Source organism: Micrasema longulum, unplaced genomic scaffold, assembly GCF_059751315.1.
Source record: "Micrasema longulum isolate JH-2025_06_02 unplaced genomic scaffold, ASM5975131v1 h1tg001268l, whole genome shotgun sequence".
Lineage (NCBI taxonomy): Eukaryota > Metazoa > Arthropoda > Insecta > Trichoptera > Brachycentridae > Micrasema > Micrasema longulum.
Window position 1 is genome coordinate 69,166 of NW_028278455.1, and position 18,012 is coordinate 87,177.

At 32.8% G+C, this 18,012-nt stretch overlaps 2 protein-coding genes across 4 annotated transcripts in view; one reads left to right on the top strand and one right to left on the bottom strand.

Annotated features, from left to right (window-relative positions):
* The first annotated feature begins 3,254 nt into the window (after window positions 1-3,254).
* LOC148276131 (uncharacterized) lies at window positions 3,255-4,202 on the top strand. Its single transcript, XM_088234719.1, has one exon. The coding sequence runs from the start codon at window positions 3,418-3,420 to the stop codon at window positions 3,955-3,957; it is 540 nt and encodes a 179-aa protein (XP_088090845.1). The 5' UTR covers window positions 3,255-3,417; the 3' UTR covers window positions 3,958-4,202.
* Window positions 4,203-6,403: 2,201 nt separating this feature from the next.
* LOC148276132 (chromatin remodeler ATRX homolog) overlaps window positions 6,404-18,012 on the bottom strand; it is a 40,501-nt gene continuing 28,892 nt past the window's right edge. For 2 of the 3 annotated variants that reach the window (XM_088234694.1, XM_088234692.1), the window contains exons 20-27: window positions 17,548-17,719; window positions 16,744-17,086; window positions 15,810-15,976; window positions 13,748-13,783; window positions 13,316-13,421; window positions 11,685-11,788; window positions 9,118-9,309; window positions 6,404-8,690 (exon numbers count right to left, since the gene is read on the bottom strand). In XM_088234694.1, coding sequence (XP_088090820.1) covers window positions 9,118-9,309; window positions 11,685-11,788; window positions 13,316-13,421; window positions 13,748-13,783; window positions 15,810-15,976; window positions 16,744-17,086; window positions 17,548-17,719 — 1,120 coding nt within the window. In that variant the 3' untranslated portion in view covers window positions 6,404-8,690. The remainder of the gene's footprint in view (window positions 8,691-9,117; window positions 9,310-11,684; window positions 11,789-13,315; window positions 13,422-13,747; window positions 13,784-15,809; window positions 15,977-16,743; window positions 17,087-17,547; window positions 17,720-18,012) is intronic. The other variant, XM_088234693.1, reaches the window with a different exon arrangement.

The window sequence follows — 18,012 nt, forward strand, 5'->3', positions numbered from 1 at the left end:
TTTTAAATCTACTTGTAGGTTTTAAATGTGTTTGTGTAAGTTTTACTAACGCGCCAGCTCTAGTTAATCGACCAGTAAATAAATGTTTGTCGCAGGAGGCAAACTCGGCAGTTTACAATGGAGTCCTGGTGCCGACCTTTATGCATTAGAGTGAGGTATGGAATTGGAAAAACAAAGATGAAAGTAAGCTGAATTCTGTCCGAATACGATCCCTCCGACGAATGTATGCTAAAATAATATATTTGTTGCAGACGTAACGCGTCTTATGAAAACGTAGCGGCCCTTCCTGGGGACTTTCGATATATTTTAAAAATAGGGTATGCGAGGTACTACCTTTTCAATAAAGACTAGCATTAATTTGTCACTTTCGGGGGTGGTGATCGCCATACTGAAGCATGTATAGAATATAAAGGATTAAATTATTTCATAAAATATTATTGACTGCCTACTATGTTATTTACTTTCATATATATATATTTTTTTACATTTCTCTTTGAATGTTAATCGCTGCGCGGTCAGCAAGGAACTGTGGCCGGGTAGTGGGAGGAGGGCGTCCTTATACGTGGCGCGAGAGAGACCGATAGAGTGGGCGAATGCGCTCGCTATCTCTCTCGCCGCGTAATTGGCCAACCTAGTACCACCTGCTATTGGTCTAGCAGCGCCACCGCACGGTGAAATATGTTGTATATATACGCCCGACGGGCAAATAATTAATCAGTCATTCGTCAACACTAAGGGCTTTTACTCTCCACTTCGTCTTCCTGCTTCCCGACTTCGCTTCAACCGGACCTCGCCGCCACCTGGAATATTCGACCACCGCTACCCCCTGGACTTGGAACTCGGATACTCTCTGGATTGGATTTTAGACCACGGATAATTTGGACCCTTGGCTACTTCCCCGGAACACACCCGCCGTTCCAGCCGACGGAGCGATACCGGCCTTACAAACCAGCTGCCTGCTTCAGGATTGCGGCCGCCAGTGTTACCTTATTAGGTATTGCGTAAAATACCCCGCAAGGGATCTGTAGGCAGCGATACCTTCCTCGGAGCTTATAGTTCGCCAGCCGCGACTGCCCTACAACCGACCATTCTGCGGTGACACCTGCCCCTAAAGTATACAGTTTTTGTGACTGGCGCGATTGCTACGAAAAACAGTGTGATCCGCCGCGTCTATTACAATATTAAAGATGAACATGTTAATTTATTTATCATGGATACGGCCTAAGTCAATTACAACAGTTACACGAAGAAACATACGAGTATATGCAAGAAACTGAACAAAAAGAACATAAAACTATGTAGCAAAGACAAACAAGGGCAATACAATAATGGTACACAATCAGTGGTAATGCATTGAAGATGTTGGGATTCGTTCTGCGTACTGCCAAGGTTTTTGAAAATACCCGCGTACTGAGAACTCTTTACAACTCCTTGGTGCGAAGTAGACTCGAGAGTGGCTCGATGATTTGGGGGCTACATGAACTGAAGTACTCTCTTATGATAGAGAAAATCCAAAAGAAGTTTCTGAGATATCTCTACATGAGAGAGTTCGGGTCCTTGGCTCTATTCGACCGAGTTTCTCCAGGGTATGCTTGGATACAACAGTTTAAAGACTAGAAGGAATGTGTATTTGCCTACACACTTTTATCGATTGTTGCGCGGTATCGTCGAAAATCCTGAGATTATTATGAGCATTGGTTTGTATGTTCCTGATAATTACTTAAGACAGCGTCAGCATAGATTGTTTCATATTCCGATATACAGGACCAACCTGCCGATGGTTATGCCTGTTGGAAGAGCTACCGCTATGCTAAACAACATCGCTCTGGATATTGATCTGTTCCATGTATCCGAAGGGGTTTTCCGGAGCAGGATTCTCCTACTACTTTGACATGAATCTCTTTCGTGTATTTTTTTCTTTTTTATAATATGTACGTGTTAAATGTATGTTTGTAATGTATATGTTATATTAAAATAAATGAATTGAATTGAATTGAAATTGAATTCATAAACACGGTTTAAGTGGCCACTTAAACCAGCCAATGACAGGTCATAAGCTCTGTACATGCCTAGACTTGCAAATTCCCCTCTGAATTAATTTAAATATGAATAACCCCCTAGGGAGAAAATCCAGCCAGTCTGCAAGCATTTGGACATGCTCAAACATTGTTGATTTAAAAAATCACTTATCTGTCAATTAACCAATAAAAGCCCGGCATTTGGGTGACGTGGCTATTAACCTGTCATTTCTGATTGTGACATAAAAATACCAAATCAGCTTCGTTTGTTTAAAAGCAAAAAATTAGCCACAGTCTACCTACCTCAGTAAAAAACAGTTGTGCTAGCTTGACAAATCAACAAATGCCCGTCTTTGTTATTACACTACACATTTATAGTTGGAAGTTTTATTATTCAATGGAAGAAGTTGAAGGATAGATTTAGTTAGAGAATTTACGAATATAAATAATAATATTACCAAACGTCTTTCCCCTACAAAGCGCATGGAGTGGTAAAATTCTAGCAATGTTTATTTAAATTCAGCGAAAATAAAATTATTCAATAATGTCAGTTTATGATATTCGCAGTGAGATGTATTATGTAACTTTATTAATGTTTTTTGGTAAATTTATATTTATTTCAGTATATTTCTACATATATTTATATGTAAAAACATGTCTTGGATGCTTTTTTCTTACGTTTAGGCTTGGAAAACATTCGGTGAACTGGCAATTATCGTGTGTTCAGTTTATTTGAAAAAAAAATTCAAAGGTTTTTTTTTCAGATGGGTTGGTTACCATGTTTTTTTTTGTCCAGCACGGTACATGGTACTCCTCCATTGTGACCTCAGTGGTGACTTCAGAGACTTTTTTGAAAACACAGCCAAACTAGAATGACCATAAAATGGTTTCATTTTTGGGTTAATTCTGAAAGCTTATATTTTTGCTGCTAGATCGCCCAATTGAGAAATTTCAAAGTATGTGTGTCTCCCCCTTAACCGCACAAAGTTTTGGGACTTAAATATTATCTCGAAGCCATGCATATATAAAATAAAATAAATACCCATTCACCCAATCACAATTTAATTTACTATTTATTTTATTGACCACATTGCACGATGGTTACCCTTTTTGTTATACGTTTTTAGTACCTACTTGTTAGTGTATCTAAATAATGCGATTTATCTACGGTTTTCAATATTTTACACAAACATTCAGTAAATTATATATTTTATCTATGATTATAACATTCAAACTTCAAACGATTCAAACCACAACTGATTCAAACTCCAAAACTTCAAACTATTGTTGTGCTCCAAGTCTCGAACCAATTCGCTGTCGTTTTTTAACGGTAAACAAATCTCCGCGAAGCGTGAAATTGTATTTTAAACAATATTGCTTCTAAAAATATTTGTTTACGATGAGCTTGTTCGACGTTTTGCCCTGGATTGGACCTAGTTGCTCCAGACATAATTTTTCCATACTAATTGTTTCTCCAAATAAGTTATTTACAGAGTCATTGTCGAAAACTTTATATCATGTCCATCAGCAATTGAATAACCGATGGCAATTATCCGTGCACACCAGTAATAATATAAGTTCTATATTGGATCAACTGAGTAAAATTGGACCTATATCTATAGATTTTGTCATTGTCTGCATGGATACCTCGATGATACAATGTATAGAATGGACTAAAGAAATTCTTACGCAGTGTGATTGCGACCTGCGACCCGGTAGGACTATTCTTATTAATGGAAGTGGTTTACCTACTCTGGATATGGCTGTGCCCTTTGATCAGATCACTGCAATTAAACGTGAATATAAACTCCAACTTTTGAATGGTAATTTACTTTTGAAGCCAGATGTTGACAATTTATCACGACGAATTCATCTTATTATTCAAACTGTAATGGGACTTAAAACTGGACTGCCATGCACAATAAACTTTTCCTCATGATAATATTATATTTGTCATTGTAAATAATTGTTAAAGAATATGCATCAAAATCACATCAATGATAGAATAATGAACAATCTCAATGAAAAGTCACGCTTATCAAAAATAATCTGAAAGTATTCATAATTTATATTTTTTGGTTAAGCTATGTAAGTGTAAAAATTAACTGTATACTGTGAAATAAGATTAAAAGTGATTTGAATACCTAAATTGAACCTTTGATTAAAACTTTTTAAAATTAAAAATCTTTCATTAACTATTACAACCGAGATGGAGAACATTTTAGAGAAGGTAATACAGAAGTCTACAGGGCTATGACCTGTCATTGGCTGGTTTAAATGGCCACTTTACACCAGTCCTTGTCTTAAGAGCCCTGTATTTTGAATGTGAAATTAGTTGATGATTTTTTACCTATGTATATAAATGTCGGCCTCATGGTGTAACAGACAGCGCATCTGCCTACCATGCAAGAGGTCTCAGGTCTCATTCCTGACATGGTTGATTTAAAATATTTATTTAAAAGGGTGTTTTCACACTAGAATACTTCATAGTCCCTGGACTGATACCTGAAGCGCAAGACTGATCATCTTACCTTCATGTAACAAAAAATGATCAAAATATTCTTCGATTGGTTTACCAATGCAGTGCCCTATGTACCATTAGGTGCGGAAAGGGGATAATGATGTTAACATAAATGTATTGAAAATGAGTAAGTATGAAAATGAAATCTACGTTTGGCTAACCTTTTCTGTATATTTTGTACATATATATGTATTTATAACATCAAAACATTTGCAACATTCAGATGTGACTTTAGAGGATGCGTGCGGTCTGACTTAATATTATTATTTTTTAATAAAAATAAATATTTGCGTTCTTATGATTTACTCAAATATTTAAATTTTGGAACCATTTTCAAGGAGTTATAAATAGCTCTATTAGAAAATGGAAATAAAGTTGGGGTTTGAACCTCGGACTCCTGATCCGTGAGTCAGCAACACTAGCCATGGGACCACAACCCGATTTTCTTCATACAAATATGTCCGTATTTTCCGTGTAGTACTTCAGAATAGCCTGTATCTACAATCATGGAACATTATTCATTGACATAGCCATCTCGCATCACATCCAAACACAGCTTACCTATCACATACCACACACTGCACCATAGGACTTAAGAGGATGCGCATTCTGAATTATTTACACAATCATATTACTGTATTTTCTCTTTGGATTGTGACACTAGAGCTATGATTTTTTTACATACTACTTTAGCTATTTACCATTGACATGTTCTTATTTTATTTAATAAACTGCTTTTTATAGGAGCTAAGGCTATCCAAAAACCATTAAAAACGCTTAGTTTAATCTGCCATCTTTGGTCATACAGTACACAAATTAAATAAAATATTTTTGAAAATTGCAAGACACAGAAAATTTAATTCTTACACTTTTTTTAAATAAATCGTATCAGTTTTGGGGTGCAGAAAACCCTGAATACGAGCACTCGATCTTAGTTAGGCGTAATCAGTCCGAAATGCAGTTGTGTTTTTTGCACAGTATTAAGGGAGGCATCTGCAAGTGACAGAAAAACTATACTCAAATACTTATGCATCAACCGCTCTCCTGCCGCATATCCTCTTAATGTCACATTCAAAATAATGGGCTTGTAATTTATTTTTTTTTCCCTTTAGTACTGTTCTACAGTAATAGAAATCTTATTATTTTGACCGCCCATTTCATTTACCAAAAACACAGTTATGGAAAATGTTAATGAAAAAAATTGAAAAATGTCTCCAATCTATTTTGAATAAGAATATTGCTAAAATTGTAATGAGTATTAATTTATTAACAATATTTTGAGTTTGTCCAAATTTTTGTAGACAAGGACTGGATTCAACTCCCTGGGGAGCTGTTTATATTAACATATTACAACAGAGATGAAGAACATTTAAGAGAAGGTAATATAGAAGTCTAGGCATCTACAGGGCTTATGACCTGTCAATGGCTGGTTTAAGTGGCCACTTTACACACTGTGTAACATTCACCATTCTGCCCATATTTGAACATCTATATTCCTTCAATTCTTTCATCTATTGATGTTTGTGAAGTTAAAGAGCTGAAACCTTTATTTATGGGGGTGAGATTCATCTAATTGAATTATTTCACCTACATACTAGGCAACGCCTGAAAATTTTATTTTTTCAATTTCTATACTTCTTCATGGACCAGGACCACCTTAAACTAGCCATTGACAGGTCATAAGCCCTGTAGATACCTAGACTTCTATTTTACCTTCTCTTAAATGTTCTTCATCTCTGTTGTAATATGTTATTAATTTATTATATAAATGTTTTTGTTTCCTTCGCATTTATATTGGATCGCATCAAATACTGAACTGTTGGTCTATAGTCGGTAATGCGGGAGCAAATAATTAAAACGTGTATTATTTTCATAATTGGTATTTCTTTATTTGATATATGAATAAATTATAATACAATGTTTACCCTACTTGAATAATAACATCACATGTATGCTTGTATAGCATCCTACACTTAATCTAAATCAGTAAAGTTGTTCTATCCATTCTCCATAATCTCTCATTACACGGAACAATTCTCCCGTTCTTTCTAGAATAACCTTGTGTTTCAACTTAAGTATATTATGCCAAACACATTAATTACAGTGATAAACATATTTTACTTTAGTTTAATTAAGTTATATGGTATTTATAAGTGACAATTTATTATACTTGGTTTTTGTGTTAAATATTATTTTTGTGAATATTATTTTACCAAAAATTCAACAACTGAAAGTAAAGCAATGCTTAAAAAATTAGCACTAATGTAAGCTAAGTCGTATACAAACATTAAATTATAAATAACCTTAATAAATATAACAAAATAAGTCAAGTTTACATATTCACTGGCGAAATATTTATCTTTCTATTCCATAATTGATATGTTTTCCGCTAAGTGAATTATTCCAATTACTCCCAAATGTATTAACATTTTTTTTGAATTGTGCGTTGTGTATAGATAACATGAGCAATGTTTATACACAAGTATATAACGATAAGTATTATAAATTTTGATGAGAAAATAGTGTACTGTGCTACTACAAGGCTCGATTGGCACATTTGTTTTTTTTTATAGACATTAATTAAAACATTTACGATTAAAACTTCAAAGAGAAAGTAAATAAAGAATTTCAATCAGATAGCATCACTAACAAATGATGAGCATAAAGTTATATTTAATATTGGCTACGTAAAAGAAATCACAGAACATAATCAGCCGCCTCAATTCAATAAAATAAAAAAGCAGAGTTCAATTACTGTTTTTTTAGTAAGATTTTATCAGATTTATAAAATGATATCTAATAAATTCTCTGGACAAATAAATGACAGTATACATTTAAAAATAAACACACACAACATGCCTTTTCCACAATTACATTAAGTAAAGATTTTCTAATAGCAATAGGATCATTACACGTGGTATCGAGTTTCATTCCTTCTACTCACTTAATAATTTAAAGACTGCCATTGCTAAAACAAAGCTGAAATGCTAGTGAAGATAGAAAGTTAGACTTTTCAATACTAAATTGTTTTATATTCCAAAATAATGAAGTTTAATTGCCATCAAAAAATAAAAATAACTCAACAAGGAAAATATACGAACAAGAATGAATATATTTCAATAAAAAGTATAAATAGACAGGAACTTCGTTCTCACAATTGTTTACATTCTAAATACATATATTTACATTAAAAATTAGATAATGAGATAGTAAGACCCAATAATTCAAATAAAGATTTCCAATAGAGTTTGCAACTCGCTGATTATATACGGAAAGGGAATGCTCACATAATTGATTAGATAATGATTTTCTCGGCAGTCGAACACGACTGCGATTCAAAATATAAAAAAAAAAGAAATATGTTTATTTAAAATTAATTTTAAGGTCAAAATAATAAAGTAAATTAAAATCCAATTTGAATAGGGAACTTAGCATTGCTCTATAACAGAACAATATGTACCAGGATCGTCTACAACTCATAAAAATTATCAATTTTCCCAAAACAAAAGATTAATAAATACTAAAATATTATGCAAATCCTGCACGAAACATTAAAATTACTTTAACAAAACCTGTGTTTTTGTTTAAAGCAAATGAAATTCTTGAGGCTCATAAAAATTAATGTCAAATAGATTGTCTAATTCTCAAGAGGTGTTTTTTCCACAAATACCCAGTAGATATAAAAAGAAATACATACATAGCAGTATTTATATAACTTATATATTGTGTTATACGTGAGAGAGCATTTAGTAGACTTACACCCCTGATTTTTGTAGCTAATATTCTACATTAAAATATATTTGAGATTCTCTCGATAATTATACCATTTAAACTAAAACACACAGGAATAATAATTGAATAACAATAAGGGTGATATGGTTTATTATCCTGTTTCTACTAGAATTTGTAATTCTCTAATACTGTTGGAAATGAATCTTACATTTAATACGTAGTCTAAATTTAGTAGTAGCTTATAATTAAGTTTAATCTTAGATTAATATGTAAATGTTTAATCTACACTGTAAAAAAATAAAGAAAAGAAATAAAATTCGCACCACACATTAAGAGTTAGAGAGCATCTCTCCACTTTCAACCATTGCCTCTATATTATCTATCTTTATATTCTGTATCCATATCTTCTATTCAATTACCTGAAACAAAATAAAGCAAACATAAATTATCTACTATGTAAATAACACGGAGATGTTAGGTTTTGTATTGTTACACACAATATTGACATCATTCACAATTTATAAATTATTATTGCCTTGGTGATGAAAAGACCCAAGTGAAAAATAGCTAATATCTCTTTTATTAAATCTTTTCTTTTGAAATTTGTAGCACACCCGGTAATTAATATAAACACATAATATCAAAATATGAATACTGATAAATAATTTAATAATACAGTTGTGTAGCGATATTGAGATCATGCAACAAAAATTTGTAATCTAATTCTTTAATTTAATAATTAATTTTCCTAATAAAAATAAAATTATCCATATATTAATTTGATCATATTTCGATATCTGATAGTTTTTGCGGAGCTCCATACCTATTGCAAAAAAGATCAGTTACCTATTCAGAGTCCAGCTCCACGACTTCCTGGGACTGTTTGGGGGGCCCCTTGGGTGGTCGGCCCCTCTGCGGCACGCCCCCGCCCCCTCCCGCCCCCATGAGCATGGCACGCTGCTGCTGCTGCAGAGCTGCCATGTCCATCATGTCCCGACTCCCGAGGCCGCCTGCGTAGTACTTCAGGTTAGCCTGCATCTGCAATGTTAAAACATTATTCCTTGGCATAGCCATCTCACAACGCATCCAAAGACACCTTGCCTAACACCACATCTGAAGACTTCAGAGAATACGCAGTCTGACTTTTCTTCATTCAAACGTATTCCCATATTTTAACCCCTGGCACAAGACAAGTTGCCACTTAAACCAGCCAATGACAGGTCATAAGCCCTGTAAATACTTAGACTTCTATATTCCTTCTCAAAAGTAGTTTCCCTCTGTTGCAATAAATTTTAATCTAAACAAAGAAGTTTGATTGATACTGTATATCAAAATTACTAACTATGGATTTTTATCGAGAAAACGCCACAATGAGATCAATATAAAATAAATAAATCAGACCCCTAGATGTACACTGTGGTATTTTATTTTATTTTATTAATTTTTCACGCCCACATGACTTTTACATACACATAAAACATAAGTACAAAACATAACATTAAAAAAATACAGTATAAAGAAATAAGAGTATGCTGTAAACATTGTTTTCTTAAATTTTCAAGGCTTATGTTAGTCATCGATATTTTTAGCATATTGGTAATGCATTCGTAGTACTGGCGAATTCGCGCTGTGATTAGTCTATGATTGGCCGCAGTAGAATAGTGTATTACATCGGATGACTCGGCCAGGTACTCGTATACTAATAAAAAATTTAAAGTTGACAACAATCAAACTAATACTTTTAATTAAAAAAGCAAGTTGTTTAATTTTTTATTGTTTTTTAATGTTTGTAAATTCAAAAATTGATGCTGACTGAATTCATGCTTTGTAATATGGCGACCTTCTCACCAGAGCAATATTCAACGTTTCCATTATTTTTAGACTCGAAATCCCGAATCGTCTGCATCGAAAATCCCAAGATTCTCATGCTCTTATTTGTATGGTTATATTGAATATTTTGCAGGAGAGCAAAAACAAATTTTCAAAATTTATTAATGCTAGTAACTTAATGTATATAGATATTATTATTGTTGGTTGTGAAGTTTTACTAAGAAATATATATTTTCATAAATAATAAGTGTAAGACATTGTATAGCTCCATTTTATGTATCTTTTATTTAATTTTTGTGTATTTTTTTTTAGAATATAATTATTTTTTTCCGTCTCCTGCATTCTGTAATTGGTCTTACTTTTTAAAATTGTTCTTTTGTACCTTGTATTTATGAAAAAGACTATGATTTCCTTAATAAATAAATAATGCCCAGTATTTTTTGTGTTTTTTTTTATTCATTTGACTGTTAAAATATGAGAAGAGCATTGTAGTAGCATCATAATTACTGCAGTGTTTAATCAATTTAAAAAAAAAAAACTAAAATTTAAACTAAAAAAGCTTTAAAAAAAACATAGAGATATGTTAGTGTTCTCTTAAGAGAAAAAAAAATGTCTGCATTCATAACTCAAAACAACCCAATTTAGACTTACGATAGTGTACTTCTGAGGGTATGAAATATTATTGTGATGTTGAGTTTGATGAATGGTTTATTATAATAATAATAATATTTGGCTGATTCATATAGCACCATTTTTATGAAAAATCACCACCAGGGCGCTTAACAATTGTATACTTAAACGTACATTCTAACTAAGCTTAAGTGACTTAATATATTTTCTGATTTAAAATGAGGAACTTCAGCCCTACGGGAAATTGGATACAAAAAATGTTTTCTTACGCGTGGTAAAAATTAGAGCATTAAATTGTACGACAAAGTTTCTTGAAAATGTACAGAAAAAATAATAAAAAATACTTTGATAAAAACGCACTACTTTAAATGACGTCACTGGTTCATGTGAATCAACCTATGATCTGAGAGCTATGGAAGATTTCCGGTCTGCTTGTCGCTTCTGGACCAATAGGAAGAACTGAATGAGAATAAGCGGAAATGAACCTCTGACGTTACACGCGGAGTTATTTCAGAAATACAAAACTTTGAAAAATCGTAGCACCGATAATACGATATATAAAAATTTTAAAAAATAATTTTTGACTTAGTTTAACAGTCTATTAACAAATAAAAAATTCAACAAAAAACACTGAACTTCCTCATTGAGGGTATGATAAACTAAAGAAGTGAGATCTTAGTTGGGTTTTGAACTGATGGGGACTGTCGATGATTCATAAGTTTGAAGGCAATTGGTTCCAGGCAGAGGGGCCGGCAACAGCAAAAGCACGATCTCCGAATCTAGTGTTTGGGGAGCGCCAGATTTTGACAAGTTTTCCTCTGCCTGAATCATGGCTATATTTTTCACTTACATAATTTTATAGATGGTTTATGTTTTTAATGGTTTGGCATAGGATACTTTTTGATATTATTATACTTTTGATTACTCAGTTAAAACTAGTAGCAAAAACTCACGGCTTGTTGCTGTTGCAAGCGCTGTAGTTGCATCTGTTGCTGTTGTTGCCAGGACTGCTGGTACATGGGAGCTCGCATTCCTGCTCCACTGACACCCATAGCCCCTACATGCACACATCAACATTACATTTTTAATATATCAATTTTAAAAAAAAGCAAAAATAGCCTTTAAGATAAAATCATGTTGAGCCATGGTATTTCTGTTATTCATCTACATATCAAAACAATCTCATCACAATATTTTTTCTTTTACATTTCCCACAAAAATCTTACAAAACATTTGTATTATTCACTCCCTAAAGTTCTCATTCAGACTATCATAAATGATCTTCTAGTTTCTATTCAGGTAGATAAATTAATATAATATTTTTTACAATTAAATAAAGAAAACAGTACAATACGAATTATAATTTTATTAGCTGAGATAAGCATTATCGACAAAATCAAGAAAAGAGTGCTGCGTCTGTTTGGATATGTAGAGCGAATGGACAGAAAAAGAACGACTAAAAGGATTACAATGCGAATGTTGATGGATGCAGAAAACGAGGAAGACCGAGTACAACTAAATTAAACAAATACTTGAAGAGGGAGATGTCAAATACCGGAATAATCATTGTGGGTGCATGAGAAGATGTATAAATGTAGAAGAAATGAGGTATGTATGCAAAGACAGAGTGATGTGGCATTCTATCCTCTGCCTACACCCACGGGGAAACAGCGTAATCATACATATTTTTTGTTCTTGTTTTGTTATTAATCTAATTTTAATTTATTTACTTGTAATTTAGTTAATATTGCAACAATTTCATATTTTCAGCTTCACTGAGCACATCTTGTATAACAAGCCAAATCTTTACCATGTGAAAAAGAACCCAAAATATCTTACATTTAAAAAAATCGCTTTAATACTTTTCTGAAGGAAAAATACCACAATTCAAATATTGAATCAAAAGTTGTATTGGATTGTGGTCCCGTGGCTAGTATTGCGAATTCACGGATAAGAGGTCCGTGGTTCGAACCCCACTCTACCACAACTTGATTCCTATTTTCTAAGAGTGAGTTATTTACAACTCGTTGAAAATGGCCCAAAAATTTAAATCAACGTAAAGTAGCTTTGGAGACTTGTCAGCTCTACGGCTATCCCTATGCAAAAAATCACATCACTCCGTTGCAAGGCGAAGAAAACACTAACATACAAACACACTTTCGCATTTATAATATTAGTATGGGTTTGATCATGTCCTAATACAGATATCGTGTTGATCGTAGAACAATGACGGATGTGTGAAAAATGCAACATTGACTTTCTTTTATATTTGATCATGAAAAGTTTAAATAAAGGCTTTATATTCCAGGTTTGAAAAATATATATATATGTAACTAACCGAAGTATCAAATTGACTTTTGTGTTTATCAAGTTGCGACATAAAGTGTCAAAAAAATAATTTAAACCGCTCTCTTGTTAAGTTGAAGAAAATCACATGAGTCATTGTTCTAAGATGATGACGATATGTACTTGCTAGTTAAGCTGACAATATGAACCGAAAGATAGATAACACGAACATTTACATAGATATAATAAACATTTACAAAAACATCCATAGTGATGAGAATATCAATAAATAAATTACCCGGATTCATTCCCATCATACCCTGCCCCATCATATTATTGGCAGGATACTTATACGCTCCCATCATGTTCTGTGCGGTCATCATGGCCGTCATTTTCTGCATGAGCTGTAGAGAAGAACGGAAAACAAATTACAACACCGGAAAACCGTTTCTACAGACACGTGCATGGATGTCATATAACATGATGGCAAAGCATTCACAATCTATAGAAACATACAGATGATATCGATGGTTTGAATTTGCGAGGAAATCACCCGAGAAGTAGTGTACTACTTTATATTGTACTGCAGTCGTAAGGTTTATGTTCTTTAGAGATTTCGTACGGAACCCATCGGTCTTTAATGAGATATCTGTGAGCACGGAATGGTAATTTCCTTGCAAATCCAAAATCACTTGTGGTAATACAATATAATATGAGCATGTAAACTTACGCCATAATCATATCCCGGATACATTTGTTGTGATAGCTTAAGGAAAAACAACCAGAGTTAGTTAGTAACATTTACTCTGCTAATGTTTATCCATTCATGAATATTTCAAATTATTTTCAAAGGTTTTCTATTAGAGCATGTAAACGGGAATTAAATATAGGAAATTAAAAGATGAGAAAAATAATTTACACTGGTTTGTAAAACATGTGACTTTTAGCTAGTAATCCTCGTCTAACCAACAAACAAAGATAAACCATTGTTCGGTAGTTTAGATGATAAATGTATTTTTCTTAATACTTTATTATTTTTATTAATGAACATAAATAAATTTTCATTTTTTCTAATTTCAATAATTAAAAAAACTCTCACTGCAGTAAACTAAAAAATCTGATGCAATGTTAAAATTATTGTGTTAATAAATATGTATTTACGTTAATTTATTTATAAATATATGTATAAACCATTTTAATCATGAGTATATGCTGACCGGTTTCAAGGTTACTGACTACTGACTACTAACTTAGAATCACTTGCGTTTCATTTATGGTATAAAATAATGTAAGAAATAACAGAATAATGAAATGAAGGGAGAGAAAGAAGATAATATGAACAATAACGGGAACATTTTTTCAAGAGGACTCTTGAGTTAATTTTTTTATTTTTATATTTGTGCTTAATAGGTTAATTTATGTCTAATATTTCAAGATTGTCTAAACAAAGATGAAAGTATAATTAAAAATTAAAGTATACAAATTTATAAACAAACATCATGTGTAAAATGTCATACTGCAAAGTGAAAAATGTTTTCGATATTAAAATAAAATTGAAACAACATAAAATGTCCCGGGAAAGTGTTTGAATATAAAATGTATATGTAAAACAGATGATTGTATGCATGTGGTACTTTCTATTATTTACTGTGTAGGGTAATTAAATCACGAATCAAACTAAAAATATAATTTGCCAAAGCAAAAAAGGATAAACTGTAACATTGATGGAAAATTACGAATGTTTTACAAGTCAATACCGTTTTTAAATGTGGAGTATTTAAAGTGAAAACTTTTTAGGTACATTAAATTTAGGAGTTGTGACAATGAAGGTATGGATTTGTAGTTATTTGATTGCACGGTTAGCACTACCCCACACAGTACATAAACCCACAAATGGGTAGTTATATACAATAATGTATTTAATTTCATAAGCACAATTGAACTGGTTCAATTTCAGAGAAGGCATGTGTTAAAATGAATGAATATGTCGGTAGTGGGATAGCAAAAGTGTATATCTGTCATTTTCTAAACTGTACAGGACATGCAAATACATAATTCCTTCAGTCACATAGCTTAAAGTGAGAAAAGAATGATGAACCCCATATTTTAACATGGCTATTTTGAAAGAAGCTCTAGAGGGATATACCCTTATATTTATGAAAGAGCATCAGATTTTAGTGTGTTTTATTTAAAAATGACCGTTTTTAAAAAGTGATAAATATACTTTTTTTCCGTCATGCTATTGACTTTAAATTAACCACTTCTAATTTTGCAGAAAATGTCTTGGACAGTTTTAGTGCATTACCTTTCTTACATGTTAATAATTTCTTACGAAACATTTTCACTAAAATCTTACTAAACAAAGTGTAGTAACTACCACTTTTTTCAGTTTGTAAAAATAAACACAAACTCAAAAAATATTTTAATTTATCATAGGACAGAAGATGAATATGAACAAATTGTTATTTTTTTAAAAATTACTAAAAATATTTATAAGTTATTGAAAAATTAAAAACACTGTGGACATGAAAAATATGCACTTAGCAACTGCGACCTGGGTTTTAGTGAGTACCTTTTATTAGATGACTAATTGAATCATATTGAGACAATCTTTTTACAAACAGTAACCATGAAATTAAACAGATTAAAATATAATTAGCATATGAATTTTTAAAATATATAGTGATGTAATGGCCAATCAGTCTGGTGGAAATATTAGAGAAATGTGTTTGTGTGTATATTAAACAGAAGGAAGCTTCCCTACTTTAAATAAAAATAATTGTTGGACTCACGGCAGCATCGCCATTGGTATACATCTGCTGTAGGATGGCCGGAATCATAGTGGCGATTTGCTGCTCAGTGAGTGATGGGTAATCTTGACGAAGAACCGCACTCAGGGCATTCATGGTCATTTGCTGCTGTTGATGCTGTTGCTGTAATCCTTGCAGCCAATTAGAACCTGCAAAAAGCATTCAATAAAAAATCAATCATGCAGTGATATTACAATAGATGAAGTGCAAAAGTAGATTTGAGTTATTTAAGAATAATCTGCAATGAGAAATTTTAGTGCTAAAGGAAATAGGATTCAATTATTTTACTCAATTTATTTATTTATTCATTTTTTTCCATTATAAACAAAGATAAATAATAAAATAATGTGACCTCACTGGGGTTACCCGTGCCGAGGACACTTAACAATATGCTTTTTTGAAATATTGCGAGAATAAACAAAGAAGATTTAATATACAGAGATACTTGACAAAATGTTCAGAAAGTTTTAAACACTACGTATTTAAGTTTATATTTGATTTGTGTACACCTATATTATTTGAATTATCAAACGTACAATAAAATTAAAAAAACATAACATAAACTATACATCTGTGGAGCAGTTTATTCAATATTGGTTTGGGAGAATGAGACAATTCATTTTACTTCTACCCAGCTCCACTATCCATTTTTTTATAGCCATTTTTAACATTTTCTCATTTCTAATTGTTTTAATAGAAGGTGGAAGAAGGTTATAGCTTTGATTTAAAATAATACTTAAGTTTGTGGTATATTTCGCATTTTTTTTCATAGATATGCTAGTGTTCTCCTAAGAGAAATAAAATGTAGTTAAACTGCATTCATAACTCAAAACCGCCAAATTTAGACTTACGACAGTGTACTTCTGGGAGTGTGAAAAGTTTAAAAAAATGAAATAATATATTTTAAAAAACTTACCACCGAGAGTAGGCGGAGGTCTGGTCTTCTCATTCTCGTAATCCTCCCATGCCGCCTTCCTCTCCTCCTCCGTCAGGGTCTCTTCCTCCTTGTTCTCAAGCAGGGAGTCGTGCTCGTGGAACTTGTAGATGACCTTGTCGTGCTGCTGCAGCAAGTCCGCGAACAGCCTGTCCTTGGGCAGCTTGGGAACCTCGCGGGTACCCTCGGGCACGGGGCAGAAGATGTACAGCTCCGCCAAGTCACTTTCTGTGTAATGCCGGTCGATCTGTTGCTCGTCTATCACGCGCTTGGAGATAGCTTGTTTTGTTACTTGCCGTTCGTAGATCTTCTCTTCCATGGTACCCTGGAGTTGATAATCAATTATATGATCCGTGCTATTCACATTTTAACATGCGAGCCCTAAGACGGCTCAGACATCATTTGCATCTTAACATGCGAGCCCTAAGAAGGGCTCAGACCGCCGTTCCCACGTTAACATACGAGCCCCAAAAAGGTTCAGACCGCCATTTGCATCCTAACATACAAGCAAAAAGAAAGCACAGACCGTCATTCGCATGTACACACAGTTTATCGTATCTTGAATCAACAAATACAATCCCTAAATATTTATTATTTTAAATGAGTTTTGTGTTTGAAAAGACATGTAGAAAGCGACATCTGTCTAAGCATTCACAAGAGCTTTGGTTAAACAGATATTGTGATATCAATGTATACTTTCACATTTATTCTAAATAAGGTACAGTTCATTTTATAATTTATTTTATGTTTTACTGAATTGAACAAAATAAGTTGGTGTTCACTTACTAATGCAAGGAAGCGGTAAATATAGCACGGTTTCTTCTGGCCAAACCGGTATACCCTGAAGATGCTCTGGACATCGTGGGAGGGGTTCCAGGACATGTCGAATATGACCACCCTATTAGCGGCTACTAAGTTAATACCCAAGCCACCGGCGCGGGTTGAGATCAGGAAAAGTCTAAAGTTTGGAATTATAATTTTTAATTTGTACCAAAACAGGTTTATTTAACATTTTTAACCTCCACAGGGCCAATCATCTTTCAATTGTAATCTTGCTAATCTAGCTACTCAATAGGTAATAAACTATACAAACTACTGTTTTTTATTGGAAAATTTGATTTTTTATATTGGATTTTTCATACATTCACTATAACTTTCTTTAAATATTATTTTTTTCTTCTTTCTTTTATATGCATCATAAACAAAACTGAGAAACTTGTAATGAGGAAGTTCAGCCCTAGGGGAAATTGG